The 18485-nt window shown below is 44.4% G+C and overlaps 2 protein-coding genes across 10 annotated transcripts in view; both read right to left on the bottom strand.

Moving 5' to 3' along the window:
• Positions 1-11865, bottom strand: part of nfascb (neurofascin homolog (chicken) b) — an 18312-nt gene extending 6447 nt beyond the window's left edge. For 2 of the 4 annotated variants that reach the window (XM_019865165.1, XM_019865168.1), the window contains exons 1-14: positions 7445-8134; positions 6453-6565; positions 6254-6359; positions 5969-6159; positions 5524-5646; positions 5040-5258; positions 4523-4634; positions 3540-3727; positions 3340-3471; positions 3098-3241; positions 1457-1568; positions 1208-1371; positions 436-583; positions 211-335 (exon numbers count right to left, since the gene is read on the bottom strand). In XM_019865165.1, the coding sequence (XP_019720724.1) occupies positions 211-335; positions 436-583; positions 1208-1371; positions 1457-1568; positions 3098-3241; positions 3340-3471; positions 3540-3727; positions 4523-4634; positions 5040-5258; positions 5524-5646; positions 5969-6159; positions 6254-6359; positions 6453-6528 (1840 nt within the window). In that variant the 5' untranslated portion in view covers positions 6529-6565; positions 7445-8134. Of the gene's footprint in view, positions 1-210; positions 336-435; positions 584-1207; positions 1372-1456; positions 1569-3097; positions 3242-3339; positions 3472-3539; positions 3728-4522; positions 4635-5039; positions 5259-5523; positions 5647-5968; positions 6160-6253; positions 6360-6452; positions 6566-7444; positions 8135-11219 lie in introns of those variants that run through there. The other 2 variants (XM_019865166.1, XM_019865169.1) reach the window with 2 other exon arrangements.
• A 385-nt stretch (positions 11866-12250) lies between these two features.
• LOC109512992 (calcium-independent phospholipase A2-gamma-like) lies at positions 12251-18130 on the bottom strand. 6 transcript variants are annotated; one of them, XM_019865171.1, is made up of 11 exons: positions 17904-18127; positions 17661-17775; positions 17490-17547; positions 15892-17249; positions 15638-15790; positions 13940-14097; positions 13745-13839; positions 13488-13659; positions 13362-13419; positions 13095-13289; positions 12251-12851 (listed from the first exon to the last, which is right to left on the bottom strand). In XM_019865171.1, exons 4-11 carry the CDS (start codon positions 17182-17184, stop codon positions 12393-12395), a joined length of 2583 nt encoding a protein of 860 aa, XP_019720730.1. In that variant the 5' UTR covers positions 17185-17249; positions 17490-17547; positions 17661-17775; positions 17904-18127; the 3' UTR covers positions 12251-12392. The 6 variants fall into 6 exon arrangements, with proteins under 6 accessions (XP_019720730.1, XP_019720732.1, XP_019720733.1 ...); XM_019865173.1 differs by having other exon boundaries at positions 17710-17775; XM_019865174.1 differs by lacking the exon at positions 17661-17775 and having other exon boundaries at positions 17834-18127.
• Positions 18131-18485: the final 355 nt, after the last annotated feature.

Raw genomic sequence — 18485 nt, 5'->3', positions numbered from 1 at the left:
CATTATGTTTTTTTTTTTTTTTTATTTTACTTTGATTTATTCTTTTTTTGCAACACTCGTGTAGATCATACAACCAGAGACAAATAGCTCGAGCGTTTAAACTTGGCCAATAAAGATGAGTGCAATTGTGAGACGCACGTGCCCAAAGGGCAGTGAGAGCTCCACATGATGTGCTGTTGACGGCAAGCCTGTTTTCCAAATAGATCCTACCCATCACCATGAGGCGTGCCGATGCAGACATTTGGTCCAGTTCATTTTGGATGTGGCACGTGTAGACGCCAGCATCAGCTCTGTTGACATTGTTGATGACCAGATTTGATTCATCCAGGGATATTCTGCATATGTAAAACGAAAAAGAACAAAAAGACTGAAAGAGATGGTTGAGAACCTTGTGATCACATTGACTATGTTTTGAAGTTGAAAAGACCCACACACCTCCAGCCAAGTGTGACAGTCTTCTTGTCTCTCATCCAAGTGGTTGTGACGGGAGTGGTGGCGTCTGCTTTCACACCACACTCCAAACGCACGTCTCCTCCACGACTGACTTTCATATCCTGGGGTCTTTTCAAAATCAAGGTTGGCTCTGCGTAAAGAAAGTGAAAAAGATCACATCCAATACTGTACATAATTGTGCCCTTTTGAAAAAATGTCATACTATTCATACGTAGAGCAACCACAGCACGATGCTATCCAACACCTAAGCTCTCATCAGATTACAGAGGCAGTTTTGCTCACTTTTAATTGACACTGACAGCGCAGTGTTGATATGACGCTTATGTAATGGAAATGTTTCCCACAGCAGTTTCTTCACATACAGTATCTGATATCTTTTGTCTTGAGCCTTGGCGAAGCAGCATGTGGCTCACTGCCCAAGGTTATTTTAGTCCTCTGTGTTCCAGGTCATGTGTACAAGTGTAACAGCGGGTGACAAGTCAGTTGGCTTGTATCTTGCCTTTCGTCAGTCTGCTCTCGACGATTTCTCCTCTTGTGGCAAGAAGAAGAAGAATTAAAAAAAAAAAAAAAAGACCCGTCCTGGTGTTTCCCAGTGTTCATTACAGTAATGGAGAAACATTGCCTCAACGGTTTAGCATCATGGTGATAGTTTTCAATAATGTACAACTGTACTGCATCGAAGGACAGTCCTAGTTGTGCAACTGCAATCACCATAACCGGAAGGTAATGATTGGCAAGTGGCCGTGTTGCTTACCTTTGACCTCAATTCGGACTTGAGTCTCATCTCGACCAGCGATGTTGCTGACCACACACACGTATGTTCCTTGATCCTCGATCTGCGTGCGCCTTATCTCCAGGGTGCCGTTGCTGTATGTCTTAAAACGAGTCCCCTCCAGAGTCCCCTGGCCGTATTTGGACCTGCGCGAGGGGACCCGTGCTCAGAAAATCACAGCAGATGCATACACTTCAGCAACACTTCAAGTGTCAAACTGCATCTGCTCACCATCGCAGCTCAGGCACTGGAGAGCCAAAGTAGCGGCACTCCAAGAAGGCACGACGTCCCTCCACCACCTTGATGAGTTCATTCCTCACCCCAAGAATGCGGGGAGTTGCATCTAGTAAACATCATTCATTTGGATCTATGACTAACACGTATCATCTGGCTTTTCCATCTCGGCACTCTGGGTGACCCACAACCTTTTCCAGTGCCCTAATTCCTGGCACGGCGATAATTCACGAGACACGAGATGCCTGTGAACGTTCTCATTCATCTGGGTTGTTTTATTCTCAGGGCAGTGAATCGATCCCAACTGGACTACTCGCGGCTTGTCTTAAAAGATGTTTGGCCTTGCATCCCAATTCATGCACAAGGTGAGTTAGGACAGCGATGGGGGGTTTCCACTAGCGTTGTGCTCAAGACCACACTGTCCGAGTTCATGACAAGACCAAGGCTCAGATACTGAAACCCCAGTTGCTCCTGATGTTGCGTCTTCAGTAGGTAAATGAGGAGACAGTGTAAAGTGCTTTGAGTACCAAAGGTAGAAAACGCTAATGCAGCCCATTTACTCACGATTCCAGACCGAGTCAACACCAAGACCGTCCGAGACAAGACGAGACCAAGACCAAGACAAGCTGAGAGCGTGATAAGACCAAGACCATAAAAATCCGTTTGTAAAAATCATGACCAGGTTGAACAGTTGAAAAGCATTCTCCCTGACATTTTCTTTTAAATACATTTGACTGCCAAAGCCACAGTCACAAAAGCCTCAGTCACAACGCCGCAAAGGTCACCGTCCTCACACAGTGGCTGGAAGGTTTTGCTGCTTTGCCAAGGGCTTCTTCTCCTTGTCATCACACCAATGCACTTGAAGAATGTCAAAGTGACTGCTCGACCTGTCAAAACCAACATTGATCTGGAAAATCCAAAGTCCGCACAGATCCCAGAGGAACAGATATTTTCTATAATTGACAGTGATTATTTATGATTATTTTTGTATTTAACTACATTTTAGAGTCTGTACTTTTTGTACTTCTACTTAAGTAAAGGAGTTAAATCAGTGGCACCTTTACTTTTACTTCGGTACAATATGTGAGTAGTTTTGTCATCTCCATATTCAACGATTAACCAACTCGATTTGAATCCCTCCATCCATTTTCAACACTGCTCATCCTGAACAGGGTGGCAGGGAAGTGCTGGAGCCTATCCCAGCTGACTAAACCCTGAACTGGTCTCCAGTCAGTCACATGGGACATGTAGAGATAAACAACCGTTCACACGCACATCCACACCGTCACTGAGTGGGAACCGAACCCATGATGCCCGCACACAAGTCAGACAAGTGTACCACTACACTACCAGCGACCCCAAACCAACGTGATTTGAAAGAAGCAAAAACAGAGTAAGAGTGGAGAGAAACAAACATAAGCCATAAAAAAATACCCTAGATGTTTGTTTTCAAGGCACCGAAAGTGCAAGCTTGACAAAAGGTTGACATCTTCTTCCAACATTCACAAATGACGTCAGAACAAAAATTGTGTCGATTTGAGAGGTTATCTGAACTAAGGTGGCTGTAGTAGCTAAGGTCACACCACTGGAGCATATCTCAGTCAGGGCTTGCACACAAAACACAGGGCGGCTACTCACGCAGTACATTGACAAAAGCATTGGCCAATAAGTAGCCATACGGGTTGGAGGCATTGCACTGGTAGACAGCTGTGTTGATGGCCGTCACACTGCTGAGGGTCAAAGTATCTCCTGACACCTGTCTGTTGGGCTGTTGTGTGGCAGCTTGGAAAGAGAGAAAAAAAAAAACAAGCAGCGAACAGAAAAAAATTACTTGGATGGACTTTTCAAGCTTTTGCACTGCATACTTCTGGAAAACCTACTCTCAATGGGTTCCCCGTTGATGAACCAGCTGATCGTGGGCCGAGGAGCGCCATCGGTCCGGCACACCAAGCGTCCACTTTCCTCAGGAGCCAAAACTAAATGTTGAGGCTTTTCTAACCAGAATGGAGCCGCTGTCAAATACACTCCTGTCAGTTGCTGGAGCAGTCAACAGGCCAGTTTGTGAATGGACATTTCTCACCTTTGACCGTGACGGTTAATGTGTGCTGGACGTAGCTGATCTTATTGGTCGCAGTGCAGACGTACTCGCCTGCATCTTCAAAAGCTGCCTTTGGGATTTGAATCATCTTGTTGAAGTGTTTCATTTTCATGCGTGGCGTCACCGCCAAATCCTCGCCATTCTTTGTCCAGGTAATGTGAGGAGTGGGCCTTGTGGACGATAAAAAGGTCTTACAGTCTCAATCTGACATTCATCTTCCTCTATTTTTTTGTCCATCCAAGCCAGGCCTTTAGCTTCGCGATTTCATGTATAGTTGCCAGCTGTTAAGTTGGCACACATTTGACATCAAGAAAATAGCTTTTGAACTGTGACCCAGTGGAATGCGCTTCAGTGTGCATTTAACATTAACTGTAACAACATTAGTTACAGTATGACAGTGTCATTTTAGTCATTGATTTGTTAATACTGTAACACATTTCATCAGTTCAAGGTCCAACACAGTGCCCAAACCACCAACTCCTTGATTTTTAAAGAAAAAATGGACACAAGCACCAATGAAAAGCTATCTGTTCTTATCTTTGAATGCTCTTCCTTGCTGAAGTAATGACTGATTAAACTACTGAGCATGTTTGCGTTCAGGGGCATAGTTCCTTATCGATGAGGGTTAGAGGATGACACTGTTAGACAAAACCCTCTGCATGGGATACGCAAAAGCAATGCTCGTCAGACAGGACACGGTCCATGTTTAATGAAGATGGTTGATGGGACTTATTTCCTCCCTCCATGTGAAAAAGTGAAGCTCTACTTTTACTCTGTGGTTGTTGTTCCTCTTGCAAGCATATTCAATCATATGGAAGCAGATCCACTTCTGCAAGAAATAGTATTTCCGTAATTTTGCTCGGAACATGTACAATATTTATGGCTAAAGAGTAGCAAACGCTTCCTGTTGTAGTTTGCTATCATGAATGCCTATAGTCATGTCTGATCTGTTGAAACACACTCACACTCCTGCAGCAATACACTCCAGCAGTAGTTCCTCCCCCAGCAGGGCCAGAACGGAACTGGATGAGCCTGTAGGAGACAACCAGGTGGGAGCGGCCTCCACCACGGCTTGGGCTGCAAGGGCGACAAACTGGATGGATTAATGTTGACAAGGCAGAAAAGTCTTTGTCAAACCAAATGTACTGAAGTGTCTTTTTTTGAGTGATTCCCAACATTTACTTAGCCAAGGCGCACCCTGTATTTCACATTAGACACACAAAAAGTATATGTGCAGTATAATAATAATGGCAATCGCTTCTCAATTTACTCACATGATTTGAGGTGGATAAATAAATGAATTAATAAACTTTGGTTGGGAATCACTAGTCTTTACTCTTGGTGGACCAGCCAGCGTGTCATTTTAACAAATCTGACTACAAGGCAAAAGAAAGAAACAAAGAAACAATATAACTTGTTCATCTCAGTGGGAGGGGGAGCAAATGTTGGAACGGGGGAATGTGAGTAGCCGTTCCAACTTACTGGTGAGAACCTTGACAACCACTGGCATCTTTTGCTGGATGGCATTTTTGTACGGGAAGCGGGCGCTGCAGCAGAAGTCTGAGGTAGAGTCGTTGAATAGGACGTTGGAGAAATACAGATCCCCGTTGACGCCCATGGATACCCTACGATCCTGCTGCACGGCGTGCATGGTGGGGAACGCTGTTTGAATTGGCCAGTTAAAGGGTCTGGCATAGGAGCCTGACAGGAAATACGGGAAATCAAGTCCACGTTTACAGTAACACGTCATGTCATACATGAAAACCAAACTCTGTATGTTTATCTTTCTCTCTCAAATACAAAAGCTGTCCACTGTTATCATTCAAAAGCAATTGACTTTCAAACAACGATCGATGGAGGCAAATTTGGAAGCGTTGGAACTGGCGGTTTGGTGGCTAGAGAGGGGTCATAGTTGCACACTTGCCACTTTGTGAGCATTAAGCACTGACTGTGAAGAGCCACTTACAGCTGGACATCCAGTAAGTTTCAGGTTTCGGCGGCCCTGCTGGAGGGTCACAGGCCAGCACCAAAGATGAGCCCGCACTGATCACCACCGGTTCCACAATCTCCCTCGGCCATACAGGAGCCCCTGCACAAGCACAACAGGCATCCCTTTCCATTCACTTTGACCGAGTATCGACTGCGCATGATGCAAAATGCTGCATCTGTTCACTCATGGACTTTGGCCCGCTTCACTTAAAGACTATCTATCTGTCCATCCATCCATCCATCCATCCATCCACCGTCATTATCCACACATGGCACAATAAACAAGGGATTGCTCATTTAGTCCTGTCAAACTGAAGGACAGACTGATCGATGTTTGGATGCATGGCATAACTTTGGAGGGATGTAATTGTTTGTGTTGAATACAAAAAGGAATTCAAAGAGCAGTGCCTCTCTCAACCTACTGTACAGTTGCAGTCTGATCTTATTGGAGTATGCAGAACCATACTCGTTGGAGGCAATGCACTGATATTCTGCCTCATACTGTTGTGCATTGTTCCAGGCATAGATGTCCAGCGTCCCAGAGTGCCTGCGCATAGTTGCCTGCGGATCACGTGCCACGTTGAAATACCTGCCGTTGCGCCGCCATGAGAAACTTTGTGAATGAGCAAACGAAGGGGAAGAAAAGAGTGTGGTTGAGGGGGTTGGAATCCAAAGCGTGCAATGGGCGGCATCTGCTGCTTGCTTACATTGGACGAGGGTTTCCCTTGGCCTCACACTCAATGACCATGGTGTCCTTAGGGTCAACAATATGCTCCTTCATTGACTGCTTAATGATGGTTGGGGGTTGTCGGACTGCGGGCAGGCAAAGAATGAGCGTAGGCATTAAAGCAGACCATTAGAATGCCTATCACAAAGTCTGAGCAGAAAAGGTGGTTGCTGACTCACTTTCCAGAGGGATGTCCAAAGGCCAAACACTTTGCCATAAAAGCATCAGCAGTGCCGGTTGGACCAGTGTGCCCATTTTTACTGTGCATGGGCTCCTCCACTTGTCACAAACTCTTCAAACACATCATTACACTTTTAGTACATTCACTACATTAAGGATGAAAATGGTCCGCTTTTATCTTATATTACCAAATCCTAGTTTGGAGTAAACTAAAAACGAGCTCCAGATTAATTTACAGTATACTCTCAAATGTGACATCATTTCTGATGCTTCAGGTGAGTAGCAAACTAAACTGTTACTAATTTAGTATGAGTGAAAACCAAATGTAGATACGAGTAGTACTAGTAATTTATCAGGCCCAACGACTTCAGAGAATATTTCAGCATAGCGCCTTTTGGCTAACCTACATTTGCTTGTTGGCAGCTAAACTCTAGTGAAGGTCACACCTCTCTAAACTGCCTGTACAGATAAAAATAGAGGCAACTGGTTATTTTAATGTCTTTTGTTGATAGGCATTGCAATTAACTGAAATGAAAACTGTTCAAAAATAGTTTATATCGGATATATACAGTGGCTATATAAACTGATTATTAACGTGTAAATTTAATATTCAGTGCAAAAGTGTGAAAATGGTGCACTATGTATGTAAAAAAAAAAAAATATATATATCTATATATATATATATAGATATATATAAAATACTGTGACAAAAAGGGGTCATGGTTAAATGATTGAGTCAACATGCTTCACTACACTCAAGTGTGTACAGAGAGACAATTGCATCAACCATATGAAACTGAGATTTTGACACTCCAGCAAAGCCCTCGTTAATAAGTATGAGAATTCAGCAAAGATAAGACACATCCCTTGTCATCATTTCACTTATCAGTACAACTGTCCACAGGCACCCTCATCTGGTACTTGTAAAATATTCTATCAGCTCCGACTAACGAACTACGTACAGCCAGCAATGACAGATATTTGTACCTACCTTCCTCATGTGACTCTCCACCCTAATCGAGTGGTCATAATGCAACATTCCACAAAGGACGCTTCTTTGTGTGGAGTAATGTATAATCCACCAAATATAAGCAGTGTTGCACCTTAGTAATCGAGTTTGTGTCCGCTGTCACTGCCACTTGCACAGTGCCTACCCAGCTCATGAATGATGAATGAGTGCCATACAACCACCTACACTTCGGTCTGTGCATGTCGTTGTTCTTCCCTCACAATTACAACAACATTGCCCTCAAATACAGTCTTGAGTTTGGGTTGTAAACTGCAACGCATGAAAACCACAGTGAAAGTGAATCATCCACTGTGAAGAAGCTGCACAAGACATTTGAAATAACTCAAGGAACAGAAGATCGGGCCTCTTCTTGGTTCAGTCATAGCATAAGCTTAAAACTAATATCAGGAAGTGTGATCCTCAGAATGCATAAGATGGCAGCTACTGAGCCATCATGGGGGTACATTACATTCCTGCTGCTTTTGATGACATCTAAATGTGGGCTTGATTGTACTTGGAAGGACTGCGGAGGCCAGTATGAAAGCAATGTTTGTTTCTCTCACATAATTTGCATGTGGCAGCACTCAAGTCCCATGACTCCCTGGCAACAGGCCCGTTTCTTGAAAATAGAGCACTTCCCTCTTTCTCATTCATCTGCGATATAAAATGCAAAATTTTCGGTCAAGTGCACAGAGGAAGCTTGGGTTTATGTGAAGGCTCTCGGGCATTCACTCGCTCACAACTTGAGCTGGTTTGACCAGTTTAGATTTAGGTTTCCTCATAGATTCAAGGAAGACATGGACACCAAACACATCACTGGAAAGAAGCCATCAAAGCTAGCATGGCAGGAAGTGGCTGCCTGTGCCAATGCGTTCCTCCTTGTCATACTTGAGCGCAGCCAGTGGAGATCAGTGCCATGCACCACACAGCACAGCGAGGGCTCGACTCAGTGACGACAAGATTGTCTCCATGCTCGCATGTGGCCCAAAGCATCAATAGGAGCACATGGTAAACGGGCGGGGGAGGGAAGGTGGGGGACGGTCCATATCGATGACACTTTGCCATCATTGTGTGGTGGAACTACACGAAGGACTGTCCGTTTGAGCAGAACATTGTTTCGCATGTAGGCATATTTATTATTATGTCTGATCTATTCTTATGAGGTCATCATAACACAATTTGAGCAGGGGCCCACGAGGTCCAGCACATGGTGCAGTCATGATAAAAAGCTTGCTTTCTAAAAATCTACTTTTAGTACCCTAAAACAAGGATGGGCAACTGGCAGCCCGCTGGCCAACTCCGAATGGCCTCTGGATTAATAAAACAAATACAGGTATAATAATAATCATAATAATAAATGTTTTTAGAGACAAAAAAAAATCAGCACAAAAAAACATTGATAAAGATTCAACAAAGACAAGGGGTTTGACTGCAGTTTTAAGTTATAATGTCACCAAACACCAGTAGATGACAGACATGTCTTACGAGCACATACACTGGGACTGCTCTATACTGCAACATGAGCAGGCCTAGAATTTTTTTCTTTTTTTGCGGATTTGGAATAGTCTGCAAGACAAATAATAATATGAATAAATATATTTGGAAAAAAATCTATATTATTAAAATGTGAGTAAGTTTATTTTTGTCCAAAAAATGTGCAACTTGAGTCCTTGAATGACCATTTTTATTCACGAGGGCCCTATGCAATGGGGAAAAAAATGTGCAGGTATCTGTTTTTTTTTTGTTTGTTTCAAACACTTTTTGTTGGGTTAGAGTCGTGGAACTTATTTACTTGCATTAAGAAATGTATTTTGAAAAATGAAATATATTCAGGGCATGTATTTTGTACATATTTTGTCCAAAATGAAAATACCATATTTGCCCAACATCTGGTTGTTAGAAAGTGTGTGGTCCGATTCATTTCCTCAAAGCTAGACTGCCCTAACAGGCTCTTCATCTGGATACCTGACAAGTCCATCCAGAAGGTGCAATATATCCAAAACAGCGCTGCCAGGGTCCTGATGAGAAAGACGTAAATATGAACATATCAACGCCATTCTCCATTCACTGCACTGGCTCCCTGTTTCATCCCAGATCATTTACACGCATCTGTTACTCGCCCATAAATGCATCTACACTGTCACTCTGGAACGGCTTTCCAAGCTAGTCGAGGGCTCCCCGGAATCTTTTAAAACAGGCCCAAAAAACAGTTTGTTTAGAAAGGTCTACAACTTTGAATTATTAATACAGTAGGATTTTAACCCTGTTGTGTTGTTGCTTTTCCTATTGAATATATTTTTGTTTACTTTAAACTTTTTAAGTCTGTAGCACTTTGAGATCATGCTGACGAAAACTGCATTATAAACTCAATACAGTATATTGTGATGATGATGATGATGATGATGATTATTACCGGTATCTTGTTTTTGTGGCTTGGCTCTGGATGAAGGCGGACAATTTTTGCTCTTCTGCTGCTCTCGTCCCTGCTTGCTGACTGGTCTTTGCGTTGTCTTCTGTCTCAACTTATTCTAACCTCCTGCTGTATTTTTCGTCTGAATACTGTCAGTATTTATGTTTTCAAATAAACACTTTTTTTTTACAACAATGTGTCCTGGTGAGCAAGAGCTATTTCTTGAACAGACCACTCATGTGGTCCTTTAGGGGCTACCTGGTGCCCATGGACAGCACATTGGAGACCCCCTGGACTACATCAATTGACTAGCAATTGTGAAGGATTGATACACTGTTCAATGAGACAATGAGTCAACTCCACTCAACTCATCAGTACGGCACCAATATTAGTTCTTCTTTACAGAGTATAAAGAATATGACTGTGAGTACCGTCACGGTGTATTGTCTCTCTATATGTTTGTATTAATGTTAAATATGATAGCAATGCAACAAGGATGCTACTTTGTATTTAGTGGTAGCTTTAACCCCTTAAAGTCTAATTATCTTTGTTTTATGTTTAGTTTGTCAGTGTTTCAACCGGTATTGTAACTCAAGTAGGTAAGCAAGTTGTACGTAGAGTATATATTGGGACAGAGGTGCGCCAAGTCAGTGTGTTGAAGCAGGATGCGTGGCTTAAACCAAAGTGATGAATGCATGAATTGTAGGATACCAAATATTAGGATTCTAAAGATGAATATGTACTTGAGTGTGACATTACAAAACTCTATTGTGGTGACGTATAAGGCAAATAATATGACATTGTGTTACGAAGAGCTGGTGGAACTATTTCTTTTTTTTACCACTTGCTCACATCTCAATGCACCTCTCGATCCAGCCCACTTGTGACATCAGCGATTCTTGGCTTTGGAGCAGTCTCAAGCACAAACACAGCCTTCACACGCCAACACTAACATTATGTCAGATGCAATTACTGACATGACTAACTTTCTAGCGACTGTACTACCTTTACGTCCCTGGTTGCTCCGTTGCCTTTTCTATTAGTTGCCGTGGAAACCAGATCCCTCCGTTCTTCTCCTCCTTAGTGGCAGTAGCATCTCCTCCAGGTAAGTGATCGCGATAGAGAAGTCATCAAGACCAACACGGCTCACCCGATTGCAGCTACACTAGGCTCCGGATAATAAATCCATTGTGAAATGCAACAAAAATATAATGTCATCATCGCCACTGTGATGGTGGAATGCAACTAAATCCAGCTGGAATATTCACAAATTGAACCAAGACCCAAATGTCATCCATTTCACTACATGTCATTTGAAAGTCAACCTTTTTTTTTTTTCTTACTGACCTCGAATCTTAACTGTGACTGGCACCATGTAGCTCTCACTCAATAGACCACTGTTTTGGAGTAAAGACACCCCATTGTGGAAATACTGTCTCAGTTTCGAGACAGGTGGGTGGGGCTTAACCTCTGAAACTCAGGGATTGGATAGTATCTCACTCAATAATCAACTATTACATCATTTGTCAAGGCCAGTCTAAGGCCCATTGCAAAAGAGCACTACATCTCTCTGGTCATACTCAGTAAGCTTTACGGCTTGTGGCCAGCAATTGAATATTCATTTTCTCAATGACTGACCTGATTGATAGGAATTCGTTCCCAGCCTCTGGTATTTTTTTTTTTTTGCTTCTGGAGTTTGCAATGTCCTACAGGGACTCGTACAACCAGATTCAAGTGCACAACCGAAACAAATGTTCCAATCCTGCAAAGCATAGGCATAGCTAGCATAAGAGATGGGAATGAAGGGCTCTGGGCCCTCGATGAGGAGCTCAGATCCCTGCTTTGCAAGTTTATCAGCCTCCTCTCTTGCCTTGGACTTCCTGATCACCAAGTATCCATGCAAGTAGAAGATTGTTTCTCTTCCCCAGTTCATTAATGTTTTTAATGCAACGCAAACCGTATTGGGTGCTATTGCCTGATTTGTTGCAGAACCCCCTCTTCAAGCAGCATCTCTATCGCCAGGTGAAGACTTCTGCCTGGAGGATGGCACTCGGTTGGCCCAAAAAGAGGGATTGCTGAATGGGAGACCGAGCGAGCGCTGTTCGAGTACGATATCAAATCATGGGTAAGCCATCTATTTTTAAGTGTAATGTTTCCAAATTAGTTTGAAATCATTTTTAAGTGTTTCCGGATTTATGTTTAAGCATATTTACACTTTAAATTGCAAATCGGGGCAATTCTAAAAAAAAAAAAAATGTAGGGTGCGTCAATAACTTTGTCACTCTTGACTTTTCCTTACAGCAGGTCTTGATCTCTCTCCCCCACATATGGCAGGGCTTACCTGTATTGTGGTTACCTCAATGAGAGAGACAAGCATACAGTATTTGGAACAGCTCTCGGTATGTATTTTGCCCCTTTGTAAAAATGGTCATGACACATGTACAATGAAATAAATATGAAATTAAGCTTGAGTGCCACAAAAGTCAGACTCCAGCCTGCTGGTCTCTCGCTCCGATAGTTCTAGACCCATCTTTGCTTCGTCTCCCAGGCCCTTTCGCTGATCCAGTCCTTGGTTTTCCTCACAGCCGAACGCTCCGCCCCAAGTACCAAACACAAACGAGCCAGTTTGAGCCGGTTTCGCTCCAGGTAAAGCCGCGTGTCCTTCTCCAACTGGTCCAAGGTCCCCGGGCGGCTCTCGTCGAGGGACACCTCAGCACTCAGCATGGGGTTGAAGCGGAAGTAGACATCGGCGGGCAGCAGGTCATCCAAAAGGGTGTGAACCCCCTCAGTGTCGGTGGCGCTGCTGATCAGGTTACTAATTTTGGCTCTCAGGCTGGTAGAGGTGGCAGGGCCCCTCTTGGCGTTGTCATAGCGACCGGTACCAAGGGACAGCACGCACTGGAATGCGTCTTTGGGCCACAAGAGTCTGCTTTCATGCACAGCTAAGGCGCAGGGGTTGTTCATGATAATCCCTCCATCCTACAATGAAGAGAAACTCTTCAGCTCCATAATACACTGTGGAATTCCACTTTGAATACAAAATCTTTGTTTTCGAGCAAGTACAATGAAATGCATTGCCACGAGCAGCACACCTCATCCTAATTCCACCATTGAGTATTCGTTTGGCGGTGTGGCGTGAGGCTTTTCTCATGTCAAACACGGGTTTCGGCCCATGCAGCCGCGCTTGGAGAAACACGGCTGGAGGTAACAAATTGTGCCGACCTGGTGGATGTCGCTTTGCAACAGGAATTCTTGAAAGTAGCCCGGAGCGGCCGATGATGCTCTCACTGCCTGCCACAGGGGATAGCCGGACCCTCCTGCGTAGCGGCTCAGAGATCCCGCTCTGTGGTTGTAATTGCAGAAGATGAAGGCTTTTGGGCTGGTGCCCCAATTGACCACAGCGCTGACAGCTGAAACCTGAGCACACCCAATAAATAGGAGCAGCCCGTTGAAGTGTGATGCATAATTCTCCTTTTTCTGTGTTCCTACCTTGGGACTTGACTCATGTCTGGCTGTTTTGATGAGCACTCCATCACCAAGCTTCTCTCTGAATACAAGGAAAGCTTCATGCTACACTTCACATCGACACAGTTTGCGAGAGTCCATTGCGTGTACCTGAGGATGGTCTCCCATGTCTCTGTGTTATAGTACGAGTGACTCCAACCCATTTTTACGGCGCCAACCAAACGATTTTGCCGGAAAACTTCAGAGCCAAAACGCCGATACATGTCAGCACACTCGTCCAGGGAAAAATGGGCCAAGCCGAGCATGAAGGCTAACACAGCCCCTGTAGCCAATTAAAATGTGAGATTTGGGATTATAATTGACAGCCAAATTAGTGTCAAAGCACCTGCGGTTCATGGCTTGGTCACCTGTGCTGACGCCACAAATGTAGTCAAACAGCTGATGAATCTTTTTTCCTGTTTGCGCTTCCAGCAGCTTCAACACCTGCAGAGGCACCACACCTCTGGAAGGCCATACAACAAAATGACATGAAAGAGAGCCGCTCTGTGCCCACTGTGATTTCATCTGGGGCTTCCCTCCAGCACTCATTTACATGGCCTTACCTTGTCCCTCCACCATCAATGGAGAGCACCTTGATACCGTGGCCTTTGACAGGGTCCACATATCCGATGAGAGCCAGCGCTTCCCTGATGGCCGTCTGGAGAGCTTGGTTGTCTCTATAGAATCGCCGCTGTCTTAGCAATGTCACAGCTGTTTTCTCCTGGATGATATCAGTGATATACCAGAGATTAGAGTACAAAAACAAAACAAACAAAAAAAAAACAACCTTTATTTTTCAATGTGTTGCTTGAATGTCCATGAAGCTTTTGCCCGTTTTCCTTCATATTTTCAACAAAACAATGAATGAAAATAAGATTATGTGAAGTATGAAAGACTTCATGTTTTCAACTACGTGTTCACATATTTTGACGTAATCCAGTATTGTTAAATGCACTGCAAAACCCAGCACAATGAAAATTCGGGCTCTATTTTTGTCACCAGCGTAACTCTGGCGCGCCACCTGGCACACCTCCGCGCGGAGACAGATTTGAGCTGATGTTGGTGATGCCGCAGATGAGCACAGGCCGGCGGATCTGTGAATGGGAGGGCTGTGTTGCTGTGGGAGTGGTCAGAGCTGACTTCAATCACGGCCATTCAAAGCAGGTCCTTTCATTCCCTTGAGACGATGCGCGAAATCACACTGCACAATAATAACCTGATCTTGACACAATGGATGTGCCGCAGACAAAACGTACTGTGTCACGGCCCATTTTGAGTTGTCTTGACGTAGCATGGCCCGTGTTGGGTGACATACTCAACAAATGGACTGGGATGCATGTCCTACATTTGGTTCCTCGGCATTGACCAATCATGAGTGAAACATCCATCACTTTCTGAGCAACGCCCCTTAGCTCCTTTTTCTGCGTGACAGATCTTGCGAGACACAAGTGCGGGTCCATGCAAGAACTTGGACTGATGCATTCAAGTAAAATTTAGGTTGTGGTAAATTGTCTAATTTTATAAATGTTACAACTTTGTTACAACCGCTGCACTAGCAATGAGCTAGCTCACCTTAGAGTTATCACTGAAAACATTAGCACAAACAACCATGCAGGTGGCTGTTTGAAACAGTTGTATTCCATCTATCCAGCCATTATTCAAACCACATGTCCTCACAAAGGTGCAGGCGCGCCGGAGCCTGTCTGAGACGTCTTTGAGCGGAAGGCAGGTTACACCCTGAACTGGTCGCCAGCCAATCACAGGGCACACATTGAAAAACAACCATCCACACTCACAATCCCATGTGACCTCCACACAAGAAGGTCGATCCCCTCAACCTCTGCACTGCGAGTCGGCTGGATGTGCTAACCAGTCGTCCACCGTGCCGCCCTTCCCTCAAACAATCTCCATGGAATAGAGCTAAACAGACACATACCGTATATTTGATATATTTAACTATAAAACAGGCTAAGTGATAAAAAACAATTGTGAGTAGGTAAATAAATAAATACTATCGAAGCTCAAACGTATTTTGTGTATACTAGCCTCTCCTCAAACAGAAGGATTGAAAGTAGATGTTCCATCCCGCCCGGCGCTGCACACTTCTGGCTTACGGACTTAACAACTGCAGACCAGGAGGTAGAAGTGTATGCTGTGACACACATGTCGTGACTAACGGCAAGTTTATGCGCTGAGTGAAAACCAAGCTGTCCAGCGTCGTGATAACAGTCTGTGAAAGATGGATTCTCCTTGACACGAACCTGCCACATCAAAGCTTTACGTGAAGGGTGACGTCGCAGGTGTTCATTCAGCATCTCCACGCAGGTGGTCACCCCCTCTGCAGACGAAGCCTGTCTCAGGTTCTCCATCAACCCACAGAGCGCTTCCTCAGCTTGCTTGTGACTCAAGGATAGCTGACGGCGTGCAACACAAAAACTATTTGGAGCATCTCCAATCAATGAATATTGGGAGACTATTTCAGCTTTTCTATGAGACATCCCATTTTGGTCCCCACCTTTTGACTGAAGGCTGCTTCTGGTGATGCCATTGCAGGTTTTGGCACTCTGTCCTGTGGCTTGGGACCCCGGTTCAGGTAAGCCCCCAGCAGGTCAGGAATGGCTCTTGTGGGGTGACGAAAGCAGTCCATGAATGGGATTGCTTCCGGTCTGTCTGCAGCGGGCCAGTCAGTCTCCTCCTTGAGACTCCTGCTGGTTTTGTGCAAATGGTGATCCATGTGACTTGACATCTGCCAGTGGGTCTCCCGAAAGTCGGTGGAGTTGTGGCTGCAGTGAAAAAGTCCGCTCTCGGGGCTGATGGCGTCTTGCGTGTGTTGCGTCGTGCCACCTTGGATGCGCGAGGTCGATTGTGGTGAAGATTCGGGTTGACGCTGACGGTGGGCGTCATCAACAGCCTTGGCACCAAAGTAACTGTTGATGTGTCTTGCGAATTGACGATAGCCCTCCTCCCAGCTCTTACTGTGGTTTAGTTGGGCAGCTGCCTGGTTGGCGTTTGATTTTAAGTGAGACATTTCAATGTCTTTGTAATACATGACAGGATGGCTTTGTGTTTTTCTCCTCCTCGGTCTTCTCTTGGATCCTTTTGTCATTTCCTCTTTCTCTGGAACTTGCAATTTGGCAAAAGCCTGTGAGAAGACTGAGTTAATGTGAGTGGCAACGTAATTGTAGCTTTCGCCAAATCTTGTTGCCAAAGAACTAATGTGGAAGAGTTGCAGTCCAGCGTTTTCCTGGGTTGCGAGACCCAAGTCCTTTTGTTTGTCTCTGTGCGATTGTGCTGTTGCGTTGTTAGACTCAGATAAAGGTCTCTGTGGAGCCTCAGATAAAGGTCTCTGTGGAGATGCCAGCTGACTTTGACAGCGCCGCTGTGTTCGGCTGAAATATGCTGGAACACTTCCAGCCCGAGATACAAGGTCTTTATTTGGGAAAAAAATCTTAATGTGTTGGCACAATTGATTTAAAGACTGATCCGGGTAAGCTCCGTGAGAACTTATTTCCAAACAGTTGGTTTGGGCTCGAACACAGGTTGAGGGCAAGTGCCATGTCACAACATGGCGACCTTTCACTTTGCTAAAAAAATCGTGTCCGAGGAGATGAAAGACACAAATGTCTCTGTATACTTTTACATTTGTAAAAATGGCTTGACATGCAAATGTGGAGATTTGATGAGCATGTGATGATGAATATCGGTCAAGGTGGATCGGCTGACAGGCCGGAGACCTTCTCAGGAGAATCATGAAGTGTTTTAGTTTACACTTTGAGCTCCAATTACTGTCCACGGGGAAACGGCCCATTGTTGACCTCAGATGATCAGTCCAAATTTGACTTCTGTATGCATGGGAGCAGACTAAAGATGGTTCTGAGAAAAACAAGACCACATTTGTCAGGTTTATATGGAGTAACCAAAACGGTGTGACCACAATTAAATACAATTGCGAGGGTCATACTCACACACAACGTGGGTATTTTGACCCCCCCCCCCCCCACACACACACACGCACACACGCACACAAAAAGAGTGATACAATTCATGTACAATTCATGCACAGTGTAGTTGCTCCATCTAGCGGTGCAGATGGTAAGTTACAATTTCACTTACCCTTCAAAAATAACGTGCTCAATGTGGCAAAAATGTTTGGAGACACCGTTTTCCTTCTCTATTTTAAACACAGAGAATCCTTGGGAAGAGAATAGGGCTTGTTGATTACATGCTGAATGAATTTTTTTTCAACAATAAATACATTCTAGCCATGCTGATCCATAAACTCACTCAGGATCATATCGGAATGCAACATGAAACCTCAAAGTAATTCTCTTACCACGGTAGCATGCCCTTGGGTGGCCTTGTTTCTTTTCACATGTTCTTCGCTGATTCCAAGAGCCCACTTGAAAAAAAAACAAAAACAGCACAATTACACTATGCAGTTGTTAGTTGTGACTTACCTCGGAGAAGGTCAAGACACAACGTAGCTAATATCTGCTCCAACCTTGAACAACATCTGCTCATATTTACCTGAAAAAAAAATCAGCTTCTTCTGTTCTTATATGTCCGTGTCAACCAGTAAGTTATTGTAATGATTATTTTGAATGACATTCCCATTTGTAAGAGTGCCCGCAGCGCTATTCCACTTGTTTGGATACTTAAGAGTAACGCCTTTCTGTCCAAGGATGCACCTGATTGGATGGACTGCGCATGGAGAGGGTAGGGGGAGTTATGTTGGAGGGGCTCTGTGTGTCTTGTCGTGACCAGTGTTGAGTCAAAGCAAACAGGCTTACAGTAAGGTCATGTCACGTGTTTGGTGCCATTGCTGCATGACTGCTGGAAACACGCTCAGTGAGCTAATGTTAGCTCCGACTTGCGTCAAAACACAGCACACAAACACACCTCGGAAATGAACACGGTGTACATTTTGTAAACACTTTTGTCCTGCAGAGATTAAGTACACGCACGCGCGTGCGCACACACATAAACATGGGTGTATATTTATATGTAGTCACAAAGACCTGTCTGCCATTGTTGAGGTACAATGTTGCTGTTTATTTCTACATCCAGCAGGCATTTACTGATAACTGCACCTTGCAAAAAAAAGAAAAG

Source organism: Hippocampus comes, unplaced genomic scaffold, assembly GCF_001891065.2.
Source record: "Hippocampus comes isolate QL1 unplaced genomic scaffold, H_comes_QL1_v1.1 scaffold124, whole genome shotgun sequence".
NCBI lineage: Eukaryota > Metazoa > Chordata > Actinopteri > Syngnathiformes > Syngnathidae > Hippocampus > Hippocampus comes.
The sequence above is the reverse complement of the archived record's forward strand: the minus strand, read 5'-3'. Positions and strand labels throughout refer to the sequence as shown.

Excerpts from the sequence above, each read along its gene's own strand:
- LOC109512992 (XM_019865170.1), bottom strand. The coding sequence starts at position 17,897 with ATGAGCAGATGTTGTTCAAGGTTGGAGCAGATATTAGCTACGTTGTGT. Across the intron at positions 13,840-13,939 it reads ATTGATGGTGGAGGGACAAG|AGGTGTGGTGCCTCTGCAGG; the intron begins GTAAGGCCATGT and ends ATGGCCTTCCAG. Across the intron at positions 13,420-13,487 it reads ACATGGGAGACCATCCTCAG|AGAGAAGCTTGGTGATGGAG; the intron begins GTACACGCAATG and ends CCTTGTATTCAG.